General features: G+C 38.1%; 1 protein-coding gene across 4 annotated transcripts; it reads left to right on the forward strand.

Moving 5' to 3' along the window:
• The first annotated feature begins 449 nt into the window (after positions 1–449).
• On the forward strand, positions 450–13,501 carry LOC122051491 (homeobox-DDT domain protein RLT2-like). 4 transcript variants are annotated; one of them, XM_042612654.1, is made up of 18 exons: positions 450–1,060; positions 1,169–1,681; positions 4,237–4,319; positions 4,474–4,971; positions 5,046–5,135; positions 5,206–5,370; positions 5,443–5,665; positions 5,758–5,870; positions 6,170–6,256; positions 6,864–7,016; positions 7,108–7,263; positions 7,754–7,963; positions 8,032–8,961; positions 9,036–9,563; positions 10,543–11,175; positions 11,282–11,386; positions 11,906–12,160; positions 12,264–13,501. In XM_042612654.1, the coding sequence occupies exons 1-18, from the start codon at positions 892–894 to the stop codon at positions 13,077–13,079; spliced, it is 5,727 nt and encodes a 1,908-aa protein (XP_042468588.1). In that variant the 5' UTR covers positions 450–891; the 3' UTR covers positions 13,080–13,501. The 4 variants fall into 4 exon arrangements, with proteins under 4 accessions (XP_042468588.1, XP_042468590.1, XP_042468589.1 ...); XM_042612656.1 differs by having other exon boundaries at positions 5,770–5,870; XM_042612655.1 differs by having other exon boundaries at positions 4,240–4,319.
• Positions 13,502–14,547: the final 1,046 nt, after the last annotated feature.

Consider the following 14,547-nt stretch of genomic DNA (forward strand, 5'->3'; position numbering starts at 1 on the left):
TTTCATTATTTTCGTACTGAATAAAATATTATTATTATTATTATTGTTATTTTAAAAAAAATAAATATTGGTTTCCGGATCTCCAATCCTGCGGCTTCCAAATCGTACACGTGGTCGTCAACGTGCCACGTCGATTTGCCAAACGGCAGACCAGATCTACCCACCGTTAACTCCCGGGTGGGCCCCACTTTTCTCTCTCCTCCGAAAATTCTACGCAGACAATCGAATCAAACCCTGGGAAATGAAGAAAGAGGAAAAAAGCAAACGCACAAGAACAATCAACGATGAATTAATTAATTCCTGCCTATTTTTTTTCGAAAAATTAACATTAGAAATTAGACGACAGCAACAACAAAAACAAATAAAAATAGTAATGATAATAATAATTTTTTTTAAAAAAAAAAACCATAAAAAAGGAAAAGGAGAAAGAGATTTTTTTCCAGCCCAATTCATTACTCTTCACGGAAACGTGCTTTTGTTCGCAAACAAGATCACACAACGCCGCGATGGATCTCAATCTCAATCTCAACCTGGATCTCAATCTCAATTCCTGTTCCCAACCGTTCAACCGATCAAACCGCGGCTTTATTTTTATTCCTCCTCCCAATCCATTTCTTTGTCTCGCGTTCTTATTATTATTTATTTTTATTATTAATCTTCTTTGTTGTTTTTATTCCTTTTCTCTCTTCCATCTCGTCTTTCCCCTCTTCCTCTCCCTCTTTTTCGATCCTTTTTGCTGTTCCTGTTGTCGCCCTCCCACCCAAATCTCGCCTCGATTCGTCGATTCCGCTTCGATTTTTCCGCGCGGGGTGATTTTGATGCGCGGAGAGGGTCGAATCGGTGGTGTTGTTTGAGTTTGATCCTGATTAGGGTTTTCTTGCTCCGCCGGCGATGGAGTCGGGGGAGGGAGCGGAGGAGAAGGAGCAGTCGGAGCCACAGCCACAGCCGCAGCCGACTGCAGAAGCATGGAAGAAGCCGGCGCCCGAGGGCGGGGAGAAGCCCTCCAAGCGGAAGATGAAGACGCCTTACCAATTGGAGATCCTCGAGAAGACCTACGCTGGTTTGTCGGGTTTTTTTTTTATCTTTGTATTAGGGTTTTTGGATTTGTTATTGATTGGAAGTTGTTTTTTTGCTTGTTTTTCTTTTTTGCTGGGTGGATTTTGATCAGTGGAGACTTACCCGACGGAGATACAGCGGACTGAGCTGTCGGTGAAGACTGGCCTCTCGGATCGGCAGCTCCAGATGTGGTTTTGCCATCGTAGGCTCAAGGATCGGAAGTTCCCTCCCACAAAGAGGCAGCGGAGGGAAGAGGACCCGCTGCCATTGACTCCACCGCCACCAGTGCTTCCGCCTCAGAATGATAGGCTGTCGTCGGAATCAGGGGGCGTAGGGTTGAGCTCCAGCCCCTTCAGTGGAGGGCTTGGTAGCAGTGGGGAGTCCAGGAGGCCATTTTCTAGGGCAGCACCAGTTGTTTCGAGGATTGGGGCGGATATGTCTGCTATAGGAAGGCGTTACTATGACATGGGGCTTCCGCCACCACCCCCTGCACAGCCGACCATGGCGGAAATGAGAATGCTTGCATCAGTTGAATCTCAGCTTGGGGAGCCACTGCGACAGGATGGACCAGTTCTTGGAGTAGAGTTTGATCCATTGCCACCTGGTGCATTTGGGGCGCCAATAGGTATAGATAAAGACACAACAATATCACATAAAATCTTCTTCATTTTTACATGATTAACTTAGATTGTTTAGTTTTATATAGTCCATACCTACCAATTGAAGTTACCTCGATAATCTAAGCATTGGTTAGTGTGCAAGACTTGAATTAGCGTTAATAATGAGTTTCCTTTTTCTTACCTTTGAACAAAATATTGCCATGTAGGTGAATTGATTTAGTTTATTTTTTAGTTAAAAGTCTGACCTGGATATATTTATTATGTCTTAGTATCCATTGTATATCTGCAGTGTTGGGAGAATATATGTGTTGTGGTTAATGCTATCAAGTTTAAGAATGACTAGTCTGTGTACTGGTGAATCAGTGAAAATCTAGATGGATAAGGCCAATGCTGGTGATAATTATACTTCCAAGCAACATATGCTTCTTGTTTGGTCAGGGAATTTTAGGTTATTTCCTTTTGTCATTGTGATGGTCTATAAAGCATAAAATTGATATTGGATCTTTCGTAACATAATAATTCTTGGAATTTGATATCCTTTATGCTAATACAACTATGATTTCAAGTTTCATCTGTTGTAAAATTTTTGGTAGGCCTTAAATGACACAAGGATTATTTGAAGTCTTGGGTAATAAAATTACTTATGGTGATTCTGCCCTAGAGTGCGTTAGGTGAAAATTACAAAGAATCATATAGTTGTGGATCATTTTTCTGGCAGCATTTATTTTTTTCTGTTGATTGAGTCCAAGTTTTGAGTTCATATACACTCTTGGTTCTCTTGATTCTGCGGGTTTTGGATCTTGTCTATGTCGTATTTCAACCCTATCTAGCAACTACTCTCCTATTAAGATCGCAATATTTCATGGTTTGGTTTGTGCTTTTGGCTCATCATTCTACAGTGTCTTTAAAATACAGACTTTGTAGTTTGATGCTAGTTTGCATTTGACTTTATTATTTGGGTGTGTTTGGTTCAAGTTATCACGTATAACCTTGGTTTTGTGATTATCAGGTAATCACATAACCAAGGTTACAGGCAATAAAATATAACCTAATGTTGCTTGGTTCAACTTAGGTAATACAACAAAAATTTGTTTGTTTGGAGGTTTTAATGTATAACTTAGAATATTTTATTGTATTAGCCTCAGTTACAATGTTTGAAGGGGAGCCTTGGCGCAACGGTAAAGTTGTTGCTTTATGACCAAAAGGTCACGGTTCGAATCCTGGAAACAACCTCTTGCAAAAAAGCAGGGTAAGACTATGTACAATGGATCCTTCCCCGGGATCCGACATAGCGGGAGCTTCGTGCACGAGCTGCCCTTTATTAGCCTAGGTTACAAAACCAACCATACATATTATTTTTATTTTTCTTTTTAAACTTTACATTTTTTTAGTGTTTTTTTAACTTTCCTCTCTCTCTATATATATGTATATTTATTTATTTATTTATATATAATATTTTCAAAAATACAACTTTATTTTTTAAATAAATATTGCATATTTTTATTTTTTATTTAGTTTTTATAATTTAAAATGAAATTTTTGTTATAAAAATTTTAGGGGTATTTTTGTCCCAAAGTGTAAATATCGGAGGATATTTTTGGCAAAAAAATTTTGTTAATTCCGTAATCAAGAAAAACCTCACTTTCCCAAGGTTTTCCGATTCTAGGTTGCATGCCCCCTTTTGCTTACATGTCGGGCATGTATCATTACTTGGGAATCACTGATTATCTAAACCAAACAGGGTTTTCGTTAATAACCTTGGATGGATAACCAAGGCTATCAAGAATAATCCCCAACCAAACACACTCTGTGTAATGGTTTTGGCAGTATTCATACCTGCCATTTGCTAGTGTGCTGTCTTTGGTTTTTGTTTTCCTGTTGATTGATTTACCTTTTCTCTTGACATAAGATTGGAAAGGTTGTAATCAACACTTCAAAAAAAGCTGTCCCAACTGTTCATGATTGGTTATATGTATCTTTATTACCTTGGAGATCTATGTAACGCCACAATATTTGTGGAAGTTCATTGAGCAGCATTTCTTTTCAATGTGGACACGGTGCATTACGCAGTAACTTTTTTCTTCAGCAGTTAAGAATTGTCAATGATTAGCTTCATTTGTTTTTTTTTTACTTGTAGATGCTTTCTGTTAGGAGCGTGCAACGGTAAAGTTGTTACTTTGTGACCAACAGGTCACTGGTTTGAATCCTGGAAACAACCTTTTGCAAAAAACAGGATAAGGTTGCGTACAATAGATTCTTCTCCAGGACCCGCATGACAGGAGCTTCGTGCACCGGGCTGTCTTTTTTTTTTAGATACTTTTTGTTAGGATCTATTATGTGCACGTTTTCAATTAGGTAAACAATTAAGACGTTGAGGCGAAACATATCTCACTACAATAGTTAGAAGTCATCTTTCCAGCATTACACATTCATCTTCACGATTTTGTGCTAATTATGCTAGTGTTTTTGACTTGCATATACTATATGGGTATACTTAAATGTCTTGTCGTTGCATATTCTATCTTAAATATCATTCTTATTCTTTATCCAAATCTTTCAGCAGAAATGCCAGTGCAACAGAAGCAGCCCCTGCGCCCTTATGATGGCAATATGTTTGAAAGATATGATACCAAGCCAATGAAGGTGTAGCATATTCGCTGTGCAATAGTGGAAGTTAATTATAATTTTTTTTGCTCTATTGTGATCTTACTAGTTTTAGTAGAATGTCTGCAGTATACTGCATTAAGAATTTGATTTTTTGCTTGTCTAAAATTGTGGTGAATATCACTGTTTGCAGGCAACTGCTGACCATTTGTTAGCAAGCTCATCTAATGGGAAAAGAAAACTAGCAGCTAGTGCTTCTCATATGAGTCATCCCCAGATGAGTCACCGAGCTCTTCACGAGTATCAGTTTCTCCCTGAGCAACTAAGTGTCCGGTCGGAGACATATGATAGGGTCTCTCAATCTCACTATTATGACTCTTCATTAGATGCTTCGAGTGCCAGGGCGATATCTTTACCAAAAAAATTGCATGCAAATGAACAAGGGGTGCCAAATTATACTTTTCAAGGTCAAATGTCCAGTGCAAATCTTTTGTCTCAGCCAGGAAGGCAGCAAAATTTTCCTTCCATTTCAATGGACTCTGATGGTCCTCCACACAGTGACATGTTTCCTATTTCTGCAAGTGACACTCAGTTTGGTATGCATCAAGTCGGACTAGAAAACCAATCTATATCCTCTGACAGGAGGAGTGCCCGAGATGATGACTTTTCTAGGTTGGAGAGAAAACGCAAGGTAAGTACGATCTCTTCATTCATGTTGAGTTTTATTAAAATAATATTTTTACTGCAATGCTTTGATATATGTAGAGTGATGAAGCAAGGATTGCTAAGGAGGTTGAAGCACATGAGAAACGGATAAGGAAAGAGCTTGAGAAACAAGACATCTTGAGAAGAAAGGTATATATTCCTTTTTAATTGTTTGTCTTTTTTCACTTTTTGGTGCTGAAGAAATAATATCATTCCTTAGAGAGAAGAGCAAATGCGAAGGGAAATGGAGAGACATGATCGTGAAAGAAGAAAAGAGGAAGAGCGGATGTTGCGTGAAAAACTGCGAGAGGAAGAGAGATTTGAACGTGAACAAAGACGTGAAAATGAACGCAGGGAGAAGTTTTTGCTAAAGGAATCCCGTAGAGTAGGTTCCATAAATTTTGTTTAATGCCTGTCATTTCTAATACTTCCCTAATGTCTTTCTAAATGATTTCAGGCTGAGAAATTGAGGCAGAAAGAAGAATTAAGGCGTGAGAAGGATGCTGCAAGACAGAAAGCTGCTACGGAAAGGGCTACTGCCCGCAGAATTGCACGGGAGTATATGGAGCTTATTGAGGATGAGCGACTAGAGTTAATGGAGATTGCTGCAATTAATAAGGGGTTTTCCTCAATCTTTGGTCTTGACAGTGATACTTTGCAACAATTGGATTCATTCAGAAGTACGGTTTTGTTGAGTTGTTCAACTTATTCTAAAATAATTTCTTGAAATGGTTCCATGCAGATGGTTTGAGATTCTTATGACTTTTGTCAGCCTTTGCTGCAGGTATGTTGCAGGCATTCCCACCAAGTTCTGTAAAACTAGGAAGGCCTTTTGGTGTTCAACCTTGGGTGGATTCTGATGAAAATATAGCAAACGTTCTTATGGTGCATTTGCTAAACTCATTATCAATATTATCATAGGGGTTTTGCTTTCATAATTAGATATCGATGATTATTCCATTACCATGCTAGTTTGTACTGCCTATTCCATGTACATTTTTTTTCCTATAAAAAACAAGAATATTATTTTAGCATTGTTTATGCCACTTATTAGAATTTTACCCTCGGGAAGAAATTATCATTATGAACTATGTGTTCATACCATTTAGTTTTTACTCATTGTGAACAATTTCATTTTGAGTATCAATGACATATCTGTTTTGTGCTCTTGGTTGGAATTTCAGGTTTGGAAGTTCTTAATTACTTTTGCTGACATACTAGGGCTTTGGCCATTCACTCTTGATGAGTTTGTGCAGTCTCTCCATGATTATGTGAGTGCTTTTGAACCTTCCATGATGTCCCAACTATCCATGCTTTAGAATCCTTGAATTATAATGATATAATATCCAAACTAAGGCCATTTATGATAACGACCTGGTCAGGTACCAGCCTTATTTATCCTTGCTTGTTTCTATGTTTACAGATCATCTGTTGAAAAACAAATTTTGTTTATTTAAGGCAAATTTTTTTTGTTTAAAAAATATTTTCTTGTTAGAGGATGTTTTGTAGTCCAAATTACTATTAGTTAGGTAGATGTGTCTGAATCATTTACCACTGGAGGTCTCATTATTTTCAACCTTATAAGAAGCTTGCTCATCCTTTTCATGATAAATAAGATTGTCTTTAAGGACTCATTATTTGAGCTTGTGACTATCTGCATCTTGAGATCTATGATACTGAAGACACTGAATTTGTAGAACTTTCTTGCTATTGTTGGATACTATGGCTATATGGTATTGCAACCTTAATGCCCGCATTGTGTTAAATATCGCTAGAAGCAGCATCAGATTCATACAATGCTAATTCTTGTATGAATGAACACTAGAAGCAGCATCGACTCCTCTACTGTGTTAAGTATCTTATATAAAATTCCTACAGGGTTCAAGACTCTTGGGAGAAATACATGTTTCCCTTCTTAAATCCATAATCAAGGACATTGAGGATGTTGCAAGGACACCTGCTATTACAGTTGGTGCTAGCCAGAGCAGTTCTGCTAACCCAGGAGGTGGTCATCCACAGATAGTTGAGGGGGTATGTTGTTTAACTTTCTACTTCCATGGATGCTTCTTTCTCGCTATGATCTCTTTTGGCTTAGCTTGCATTTTTTTCTTTCATTCACTAGGCTTATGCATGGGGTTTCAACATTCGAAGCTGGCAGCGCCACCTAAATTGCTTGACATGGCCTGAGATATTGCGGCAATTTGCTTTATCAGCAGGATTTGGGCCACAACTGAAGAAAAAGAATGTTGAACACACATATTTACGGGATGATAATGAGGTATTTAAGCTGCGTGAACTTTGAAAAATCAGCATTTTCACAATTGTTATTTTTTCTACTTAAGTTTGTTGAAGACATCTTTATAGTTGTTGCTATTTCGACCTCAAGCCACTAGTTATTCTTTCGGCTGCAAAAGTCATCTTTGTTTTTGTTGTTATATTCCATACAACAAATGGGCATGACTGTATTATTCTTAGTTTAAGTTAACAATTCTGTGAAAGCACCAACTTGATTCTAATTATGGATTTGCTAATAACATGCATATGATGTTACAGTTATTACTAGTGGTACTGATTTTTAAGGTTTCAAATTGTTTGCTTTAAATTGTTAAGTTAATTTTGCTTGCGACAATTTTAGTAAACTGTTTGCTTGCCATCATCATATGATGATCAAGCCTGTCTTTTTGTTATTAAATTTGTATTTTTTTCTTCTTCTGGATTTTGATCTCTGTCTATGTAGCTACTACTGAAATCAAGCAATTTGTATTCAGGGGATTGATGGTGAGGATGTTATTTCCACTTTGCGAAATGGTTCAGCTGTTGAAAATGCTGTTGCTTTAATGCATGAAAGGGGATACACACATCGACGAAGATCTCGACATCGGTTGACTCCTGGAACAGTAAAATTTGCAGCTTTCCATGTTTTATCTCTTGAAGGAAGCAGAGGCTTAACTATACTTGAAGTTGCTGACAAGATTCAGGTACATACCTTCAGTAAGAATGTTTCTATGTTCTTGATTTGTTTGACTGAGTTTTGATTCATTATCAGAAATCTGGATTGAGAGATCTTACTACGAGCAAGACACCTGAGGCATCAATTGCTGCAGCGTTATCACGTGACACAAAACTTTTTGAGCGAACTGCTCCTTCAACATATTGTGTACGGTCACCATATAGAAAAGATCCTGTTGATGCAGATGCAGTGCTATCAGCTGCTCGCGAAAAGATACACGTATTTCAAAGTGCACTTTCTGATTCTGAGGAAGTGGAAAAGGATACGGAAGATGTAGATGATGCAGAAAGAGATGAAGATTCAGAAGGGGATGCTGGTGATGATCATGGGGTTGATGATACTGGCACTGATCATAACTTGGATAAGAATGATCCATTTGAAAACAAGCTAAACGATCCTAGTGCATTGACATCAGTAGGTAAGATGAAAGGAGGAAGAGAAATTGGAGCAACTCCACAAATTAGTTTTGGAAATGTTGCAAAAGTCTGTCCAAAACCCTCTTCAGAGAATGCAAATACTTCTGGGGCCACTGAGTTTATAGAGACCAATTCAAAGTTCCATGAAGCAGCTAATGTGGATATGGAGGAGACAGAGATGGATGAAAGCAACTTCGGTGAACCATGGGTTGAAGGCCTAGCAGAAGTAGGTAAGATGAAAGGAGGAAGAGAAATTGGAGCAACGCCACAGACTAGTTTTGGAAATGTTGAAAAAGTCAGTCGAAAACCCTCTGCAGAGAATGCAAATACTTCTGGGGCCACTGAGTTTATAGAGACCAATTCAAAGTTCCATGAAGCAGCTAATGTGGATATGGAGACAGAGATTGATGAAAGCAGCTTTGGTGAACCATGGGTTCAAGGCCTAGCAGAAGGTGATTATTCTGGGCTGAGTGTTGAAGAACGCCTAAATGCACTTGTTGCTTTGATAGGTGTTGCTATTGAAGGAAACTCAATACGAATAGTGTTGGAGGTATTAATAAAATTTCTGCCATTTTAAATTTAATTTCTGTTTTGTGATGTTGTAATTGAATAGAGGTCTCACAGGAACGCTTGGAAGCTGCAACTGCACTTAAAAAACAAATGTGGGCGGAAGCACAACTGGATAAAAGGCGTTTTAAAGAAGAATATTCTAGCAGATTACAAGGTACTTTTGGTGGGTACAAGGCTGAGATAGCCCAAATGAATGGAACAAGAGAGGGAAGCCAAACTCCACAGGACAATGTGGACAAGGTCAATGATGGCAATTTAGAAGTAATCAACAGTGAACACTTTCTTGAGCAGAATCAGGTGAATATGGGCTATAATTCTATGGGACAAGAGCTTACTAATTCAGATGTGTTATCTATTCAGCAATGCGGATATGCTGCTGAGAAGTCTCGTTCTCAGTTAAAATCATTTATTGGCCATAAAGCAGAGCTACTATATGTGTACCGTTCATTACCCCTAGGTCAAGATCGTAGACGAAACCGCTACTGGCTATTTTCAACTTCTTCATCACCAAATGATCCTGGTTCTGGAAGAATCTTTTTGGAATCCAAAGAAGGTCATTGGACACTTATTGACTCGGAGGAGGTACTTAAGATATAGCATCTTGTTTATGCTTCATTGTGAAACTGTCTCTCAAATAACAATACATTCAAATTGATGGACTTGTGTGCTATATGTTCTTACCAATTCATCTATGGGCGAAATTGTCTATATGAAATTGCATTAGATCGAATACCATTCACATTCCTTTATGAAGAATACCATCACAGATAGTTTTGCTGTGAATTTTCAAAGCCACAGACTAACTGATTGCCTCACTATTTATTATATTACCACTGCACAAGATTTGGCTTCCTGAAATGTTATGAAATTTATAATCCTGTTCTCTTTCTGTTCTGCCATATTGATTGATTTAGAGACATTTGTTTTGTGGAAGCTAGCATGTGGAATGAATTCTTATACATTATTAAATTTCAACATAATCAATTTTGAAATGCTGTAAATATGATTCTTTGATCAATTCCTCTGATCTTTTCTAGCCCTATCCACTCTACCACGTCATTATATTCTTCGTTGTAAGATTTTGCCCCTCAGCCTTGTTGACTTGGTCTTTTCTCGAATGTCCGAGAATCTCTCTATTGTGGAGGCAAAGAATTTGTCGGTGGGAGTTCAACTTATTTCTCCTTTGATCATACTTTAGCTCAGTAATCCATCACTATAGGACAATTTTGGATGAGTGTGTTCCATATTCCTTTTCTATCGATTTCCTTGCGCTGATATAACCGTTCTTTATCAAGACATTCATTTGGTTTAATGTGCTTTCACCGTAATTTGACGAACCTTTTGCTGCTTTTATCGATTTCCCTTATCTGAATTTTGTAAAAACATACATAGCAACATAAAAGACTTAGAAGATGCTGGAATTCTATTCAATCAAAAGAAAAAACGATAATAAGAGTCAGCCATTCAGCAAACACAGGAAAAACACTTGATTGTAAATCGAACTGCTGAATCATCCATATGAGTCTGCCAATTTATTCCTTTTTCTTTTCTGTGGATGTAGGCATTTGACACACTTTTAGCTGCTCTGGACACTCGGGGGATTAGGGAATCACATTTGCACTCAATGCTCCAAAGAATAGAGACAACATACAAAGAGGCAATAAAGAGGAGAAAGGATCTTATCATTTCAGCAACGTCATCTGGAGATCATGCTAAACCAAGGGCCTCCAGAATGGTGTCAGGCTCAGATTGCAGCATGGAAATTGATAGTCCTAGTCTTTGCAGGCTCACTCCTGATGCCTTGGAGAACTCAACATCTCTCAAAATTGAACTTGGTAGCAACGAAGTAGAGAAAAACTCTGCTCTTGTCAGATACCAAGGTTTTTTGAGATGGATGTGGAATGAATGCTATAATTCACAGATATTATGCACGATGAAATATGGGACGAAAAGATGTCCTGAGTTGCTTCATACTTGTGATTGTTGCTTCCAGTCTTTCTTAGCTGAAGAAAAACATTGCCCTTCTTGCCACAAGACATTTAAGACCTTCCAAAACTCTGATGCACTTTTTTCAGAGCATGTGACTCTATGTGAACAGAAAAGAAAGTTAGACCCTGATTGGAAACTCCAACTCTCTAACTCTACTCTTCCAATGGGGATCAGATTGCTGAAGACACTACTATCCATGACTGAGGTGCACACTGTTTTGAGTACTAAATCTATTTTTTGATGTCTCGTGGTTAGCAAAATTTTACCAATTTATCAGTTTGATTTTTGATAAGTAATGTTGTTAATTGCAGGCTGTGATTCCAGCAGAAGCACTTCAAACTCTTTGGACAGAGGGTTATAGGAAATCTTGGGCTGTGAAATTGCATTCTTCATCATCTGCTGGGGAGCTTTTTCAGGTTTTAACTTGTTCAATGTTATTCACCACTGAATTTTTCTATATTACCTACAGATGGTCAAACGAAATTGTTTTTTTTTTTGTATATTAGTCACTTTAAAATTTAAAAATTGGTTATACCGATTGTTTTTTTGTTTTTATTTTTTATTTTTTATCTCTATGTCAGTCTTTTAAACCAATTCTTATATGAGAGATATATCACTATTATACAGGTTCAACTTCCATTCTATTGAAACCTGCATAGTATTTGATATAATATTCTGTAAAATCGTCTTTTCCCCCTTTTCACATGAGAACTCAATTAGGGCATTTTCTTTTTTTATAATATATTTGTTGCTTGAACCACCACTTGGTTCTTCTTCTTGATATACAGTGAAGGACTAGGTGTCAAATTCTTTGTATTATAAAACCTTCATTTTAGAAAGTGTTAGCATATAACGTGATCAATTAACCAGTCTAGACAAAATTACTTGTGAGTGAAAGGAGCCAGCTTATGAATGTATATGTTATGTGATTGCAGGTTCTGACATTGTTGGAGCGTGCTGTAAAACTGGATTTTCTTTTGTCAAGTTTTGAAACGACAACTGAACCTCTGATTTCTAAGCAAGAAACTGCCTCGGCTATCTCTGCTCAATCTGGACTTGTTCCTGTACTACCGTGGGTGCCTTATACTTCAGCAGCTGTGGCTTTAAGGCTGTTAGATCTTGATTTTTCGATTTCTTATATGTTGAACCAGAAGCTAGAGTCTCGAAAGGAAAAGGAAGGGCATTATATTGTAAGTCTTATATTCCTTCTATTATTTATGGATCTCAGAATGAACCCAACTAGCTTCTATTTTTCTATTTTGAAGTTTATCAAGGTATTCTATTTTCCTGCAGAAGCTTCCATCACACTATGCTGCGGTTAACAACATGCAAGAGGTAGATCCTATGGGAACTCCTGAACAAGTTGATTATCTCACTGAAGGGAGGTGGTTAGATTCAGGAAGTGGACAGAGGGGCCGAGGACGAGGCAGTCGTGGGCGAGGTGGACGTGGTCGTGGGCGAGGGAGAGGACTAAGGGGGAGTGCAAGCTCCTCCAGGGCCAATTTTATGACTGAAAATCTCAGTATTTTCGACAAGGCCACAAGAAAATTCACCAGAAGAGGAAGAACACGTGGTCGTGGTGGGCGTAGGCGTGGACGCCGAACTATCAGGCCTAGGCAAATATCTGATGGTAGAGTATCCACAATCAATAAAAGGTCACTTTTGGGCAGCTTGATCACTGCAAACAGCAACTCCAAACAGGCAATGATTGCAGATTCCCCACAAAGCTCAGGTGGAGACGAATGGGGCATAGCTCAAGTTAGAAAACCATATGTTGAAGACGACGATATTAGTAGAGGCTCTGAATCTGATGATAATGGTCAAGCTTCTGGGGATGATTATGATGATCAGGCAGCAGACTCTCTTGTAGAATACGACTACAGCAAGTCCATAGGATTAGCTGACGACGGATCGGAGGATGTTGGAGACATGGACATGGATGAAGATGTCGAAGAAGACGATATGGATGGTAGAAGTCATGACTTGGATGCTTACATGGATGATGACGATGATGATTTGCAAGATAACCCAGACGATGTTGAAGATGGAGAGGGAAATAGAGATGAAGATGAGGGGGCAACTTCGTACTCGTCACAGTATAGCGATTGACAACGGGATGGTCAATTAATCTGTCCGGGTGGAGTCAAGGCCACCACATTTGTTAAGATGATGATCCCTTAGAGGCACGGTTCGATCAATTGACTTATGTTTATGCTTCCTCATTAGATCCTTGCTCCGTCAAGCCAGTAATTTATTGCATCAGATCCATCCGTGCAAGTGTTGAAGATGACTGCACCCTCTCGAGTTCAGTCTTTTTGTAATTTTGTTTTGTTTATTTTCTCTCTATCTTTTTTTTTTCTTTTCTTTTTTACTTGTTGCTATGTTGCAAATTTAAGCGATCCTCCCTGGCCAAGAGAGGCGAAGAGGGAGATAAGAGCGAATGGTTGGTTTATCAAACCTTTTTTTTTTATTTTGTACAAATGTTAATGATGCACTATTACCTATTGGGTAACGTAGGCCCTTTTTATTTTTGTGCTAATTCCATATATCATCAGTTGCATTTTGTATACCATCGTTGACTAGACACTCGAAAGAGGTCATCAGAATGGTGCTCGTTCAATTTTATTTTATTCTAATTAAATAAAGACGAGTAAATTCTATTGTGGTCACTATAAGGAATTATTAGAGAATAGTATAAAATTCTGTTGGAAAGAGACTCTAGATTAATAGCATCGATACTCTAATTAAATTGTGTGACATGATGTTAACGGCACAAATTAACACTTGAGACAGCAACCAAGCATCTTAGCATCTTGCAAATTAAAAGGTTAAGAAAGGGCGTTCCATTTTCCTTTCAGAGAAAGATCAATGAATGGACTAACCAACTGTAAGCGATTGGGAGGATCATAATGTCGAGAATTTGAATGGAAATATTAAGAGGTGGACGAAAAAGATTCTATTCTATTGTATATGAATTTTAGTCTCAATTCTCATAGTTTTATTATTAGTTTATATTGTATCATATGCATTAATATTATGAATATATGCATGGAAAAGACTCTCATATGTGTGAATATGTAAGGGAAGTAAATCTAGAATCTAAATTGCACTGAACTAAATTGATGTACAGACACGACTGACAGTCCAGCTTTCCAAACAACTCTTCCTGAGATTATTAGCTTATCCAACACAGATTGCATAATTGGATGGGCAAAGAATCACGCCGCCGCACTAGTTGAGTTACTCAAGAGGACCACAATGTGCAACATGACTCCAGACATGCATGTAAGTCAAGATACTACTACTCTACAAGCTTTTGGGACCTCCATTGGTAGTGTCCGTTCCATGTTCTTGTTCTTGCTCACCATCAATCAAAATTTATGGAACACGCCATGAGGTTTGCCACCGAAATTAGTACACCACATTAAGCCATCGCATCAACTCGCTTATAAGGATCACATCACATGGTTTTCATTGAGCCTACAATATAATGCACTGAGCGAGTTCAGTCGGAACCACCTGCCGACACACGTAGTGCAGGAAGCCAGCAATTAGTTAAGCCACATGAGTTGAAGAT

The sequence above is a fragment of the Zingiber officinale genome, chromosome 3A (genome assembly GCF_018446385.1).
Source record: "Zingiber officinale cultivar Zhangliang chromosome 3A, Zo_v1.1, whole genome shotgun sequence".
Classification (NCBI taxonomy): Eukaryota; Viridiplantae; Streptophyta; class Magnoliopsida; order Zingiberales; family Zingiberaceae; genus Zingiber; species Zingiber officinale.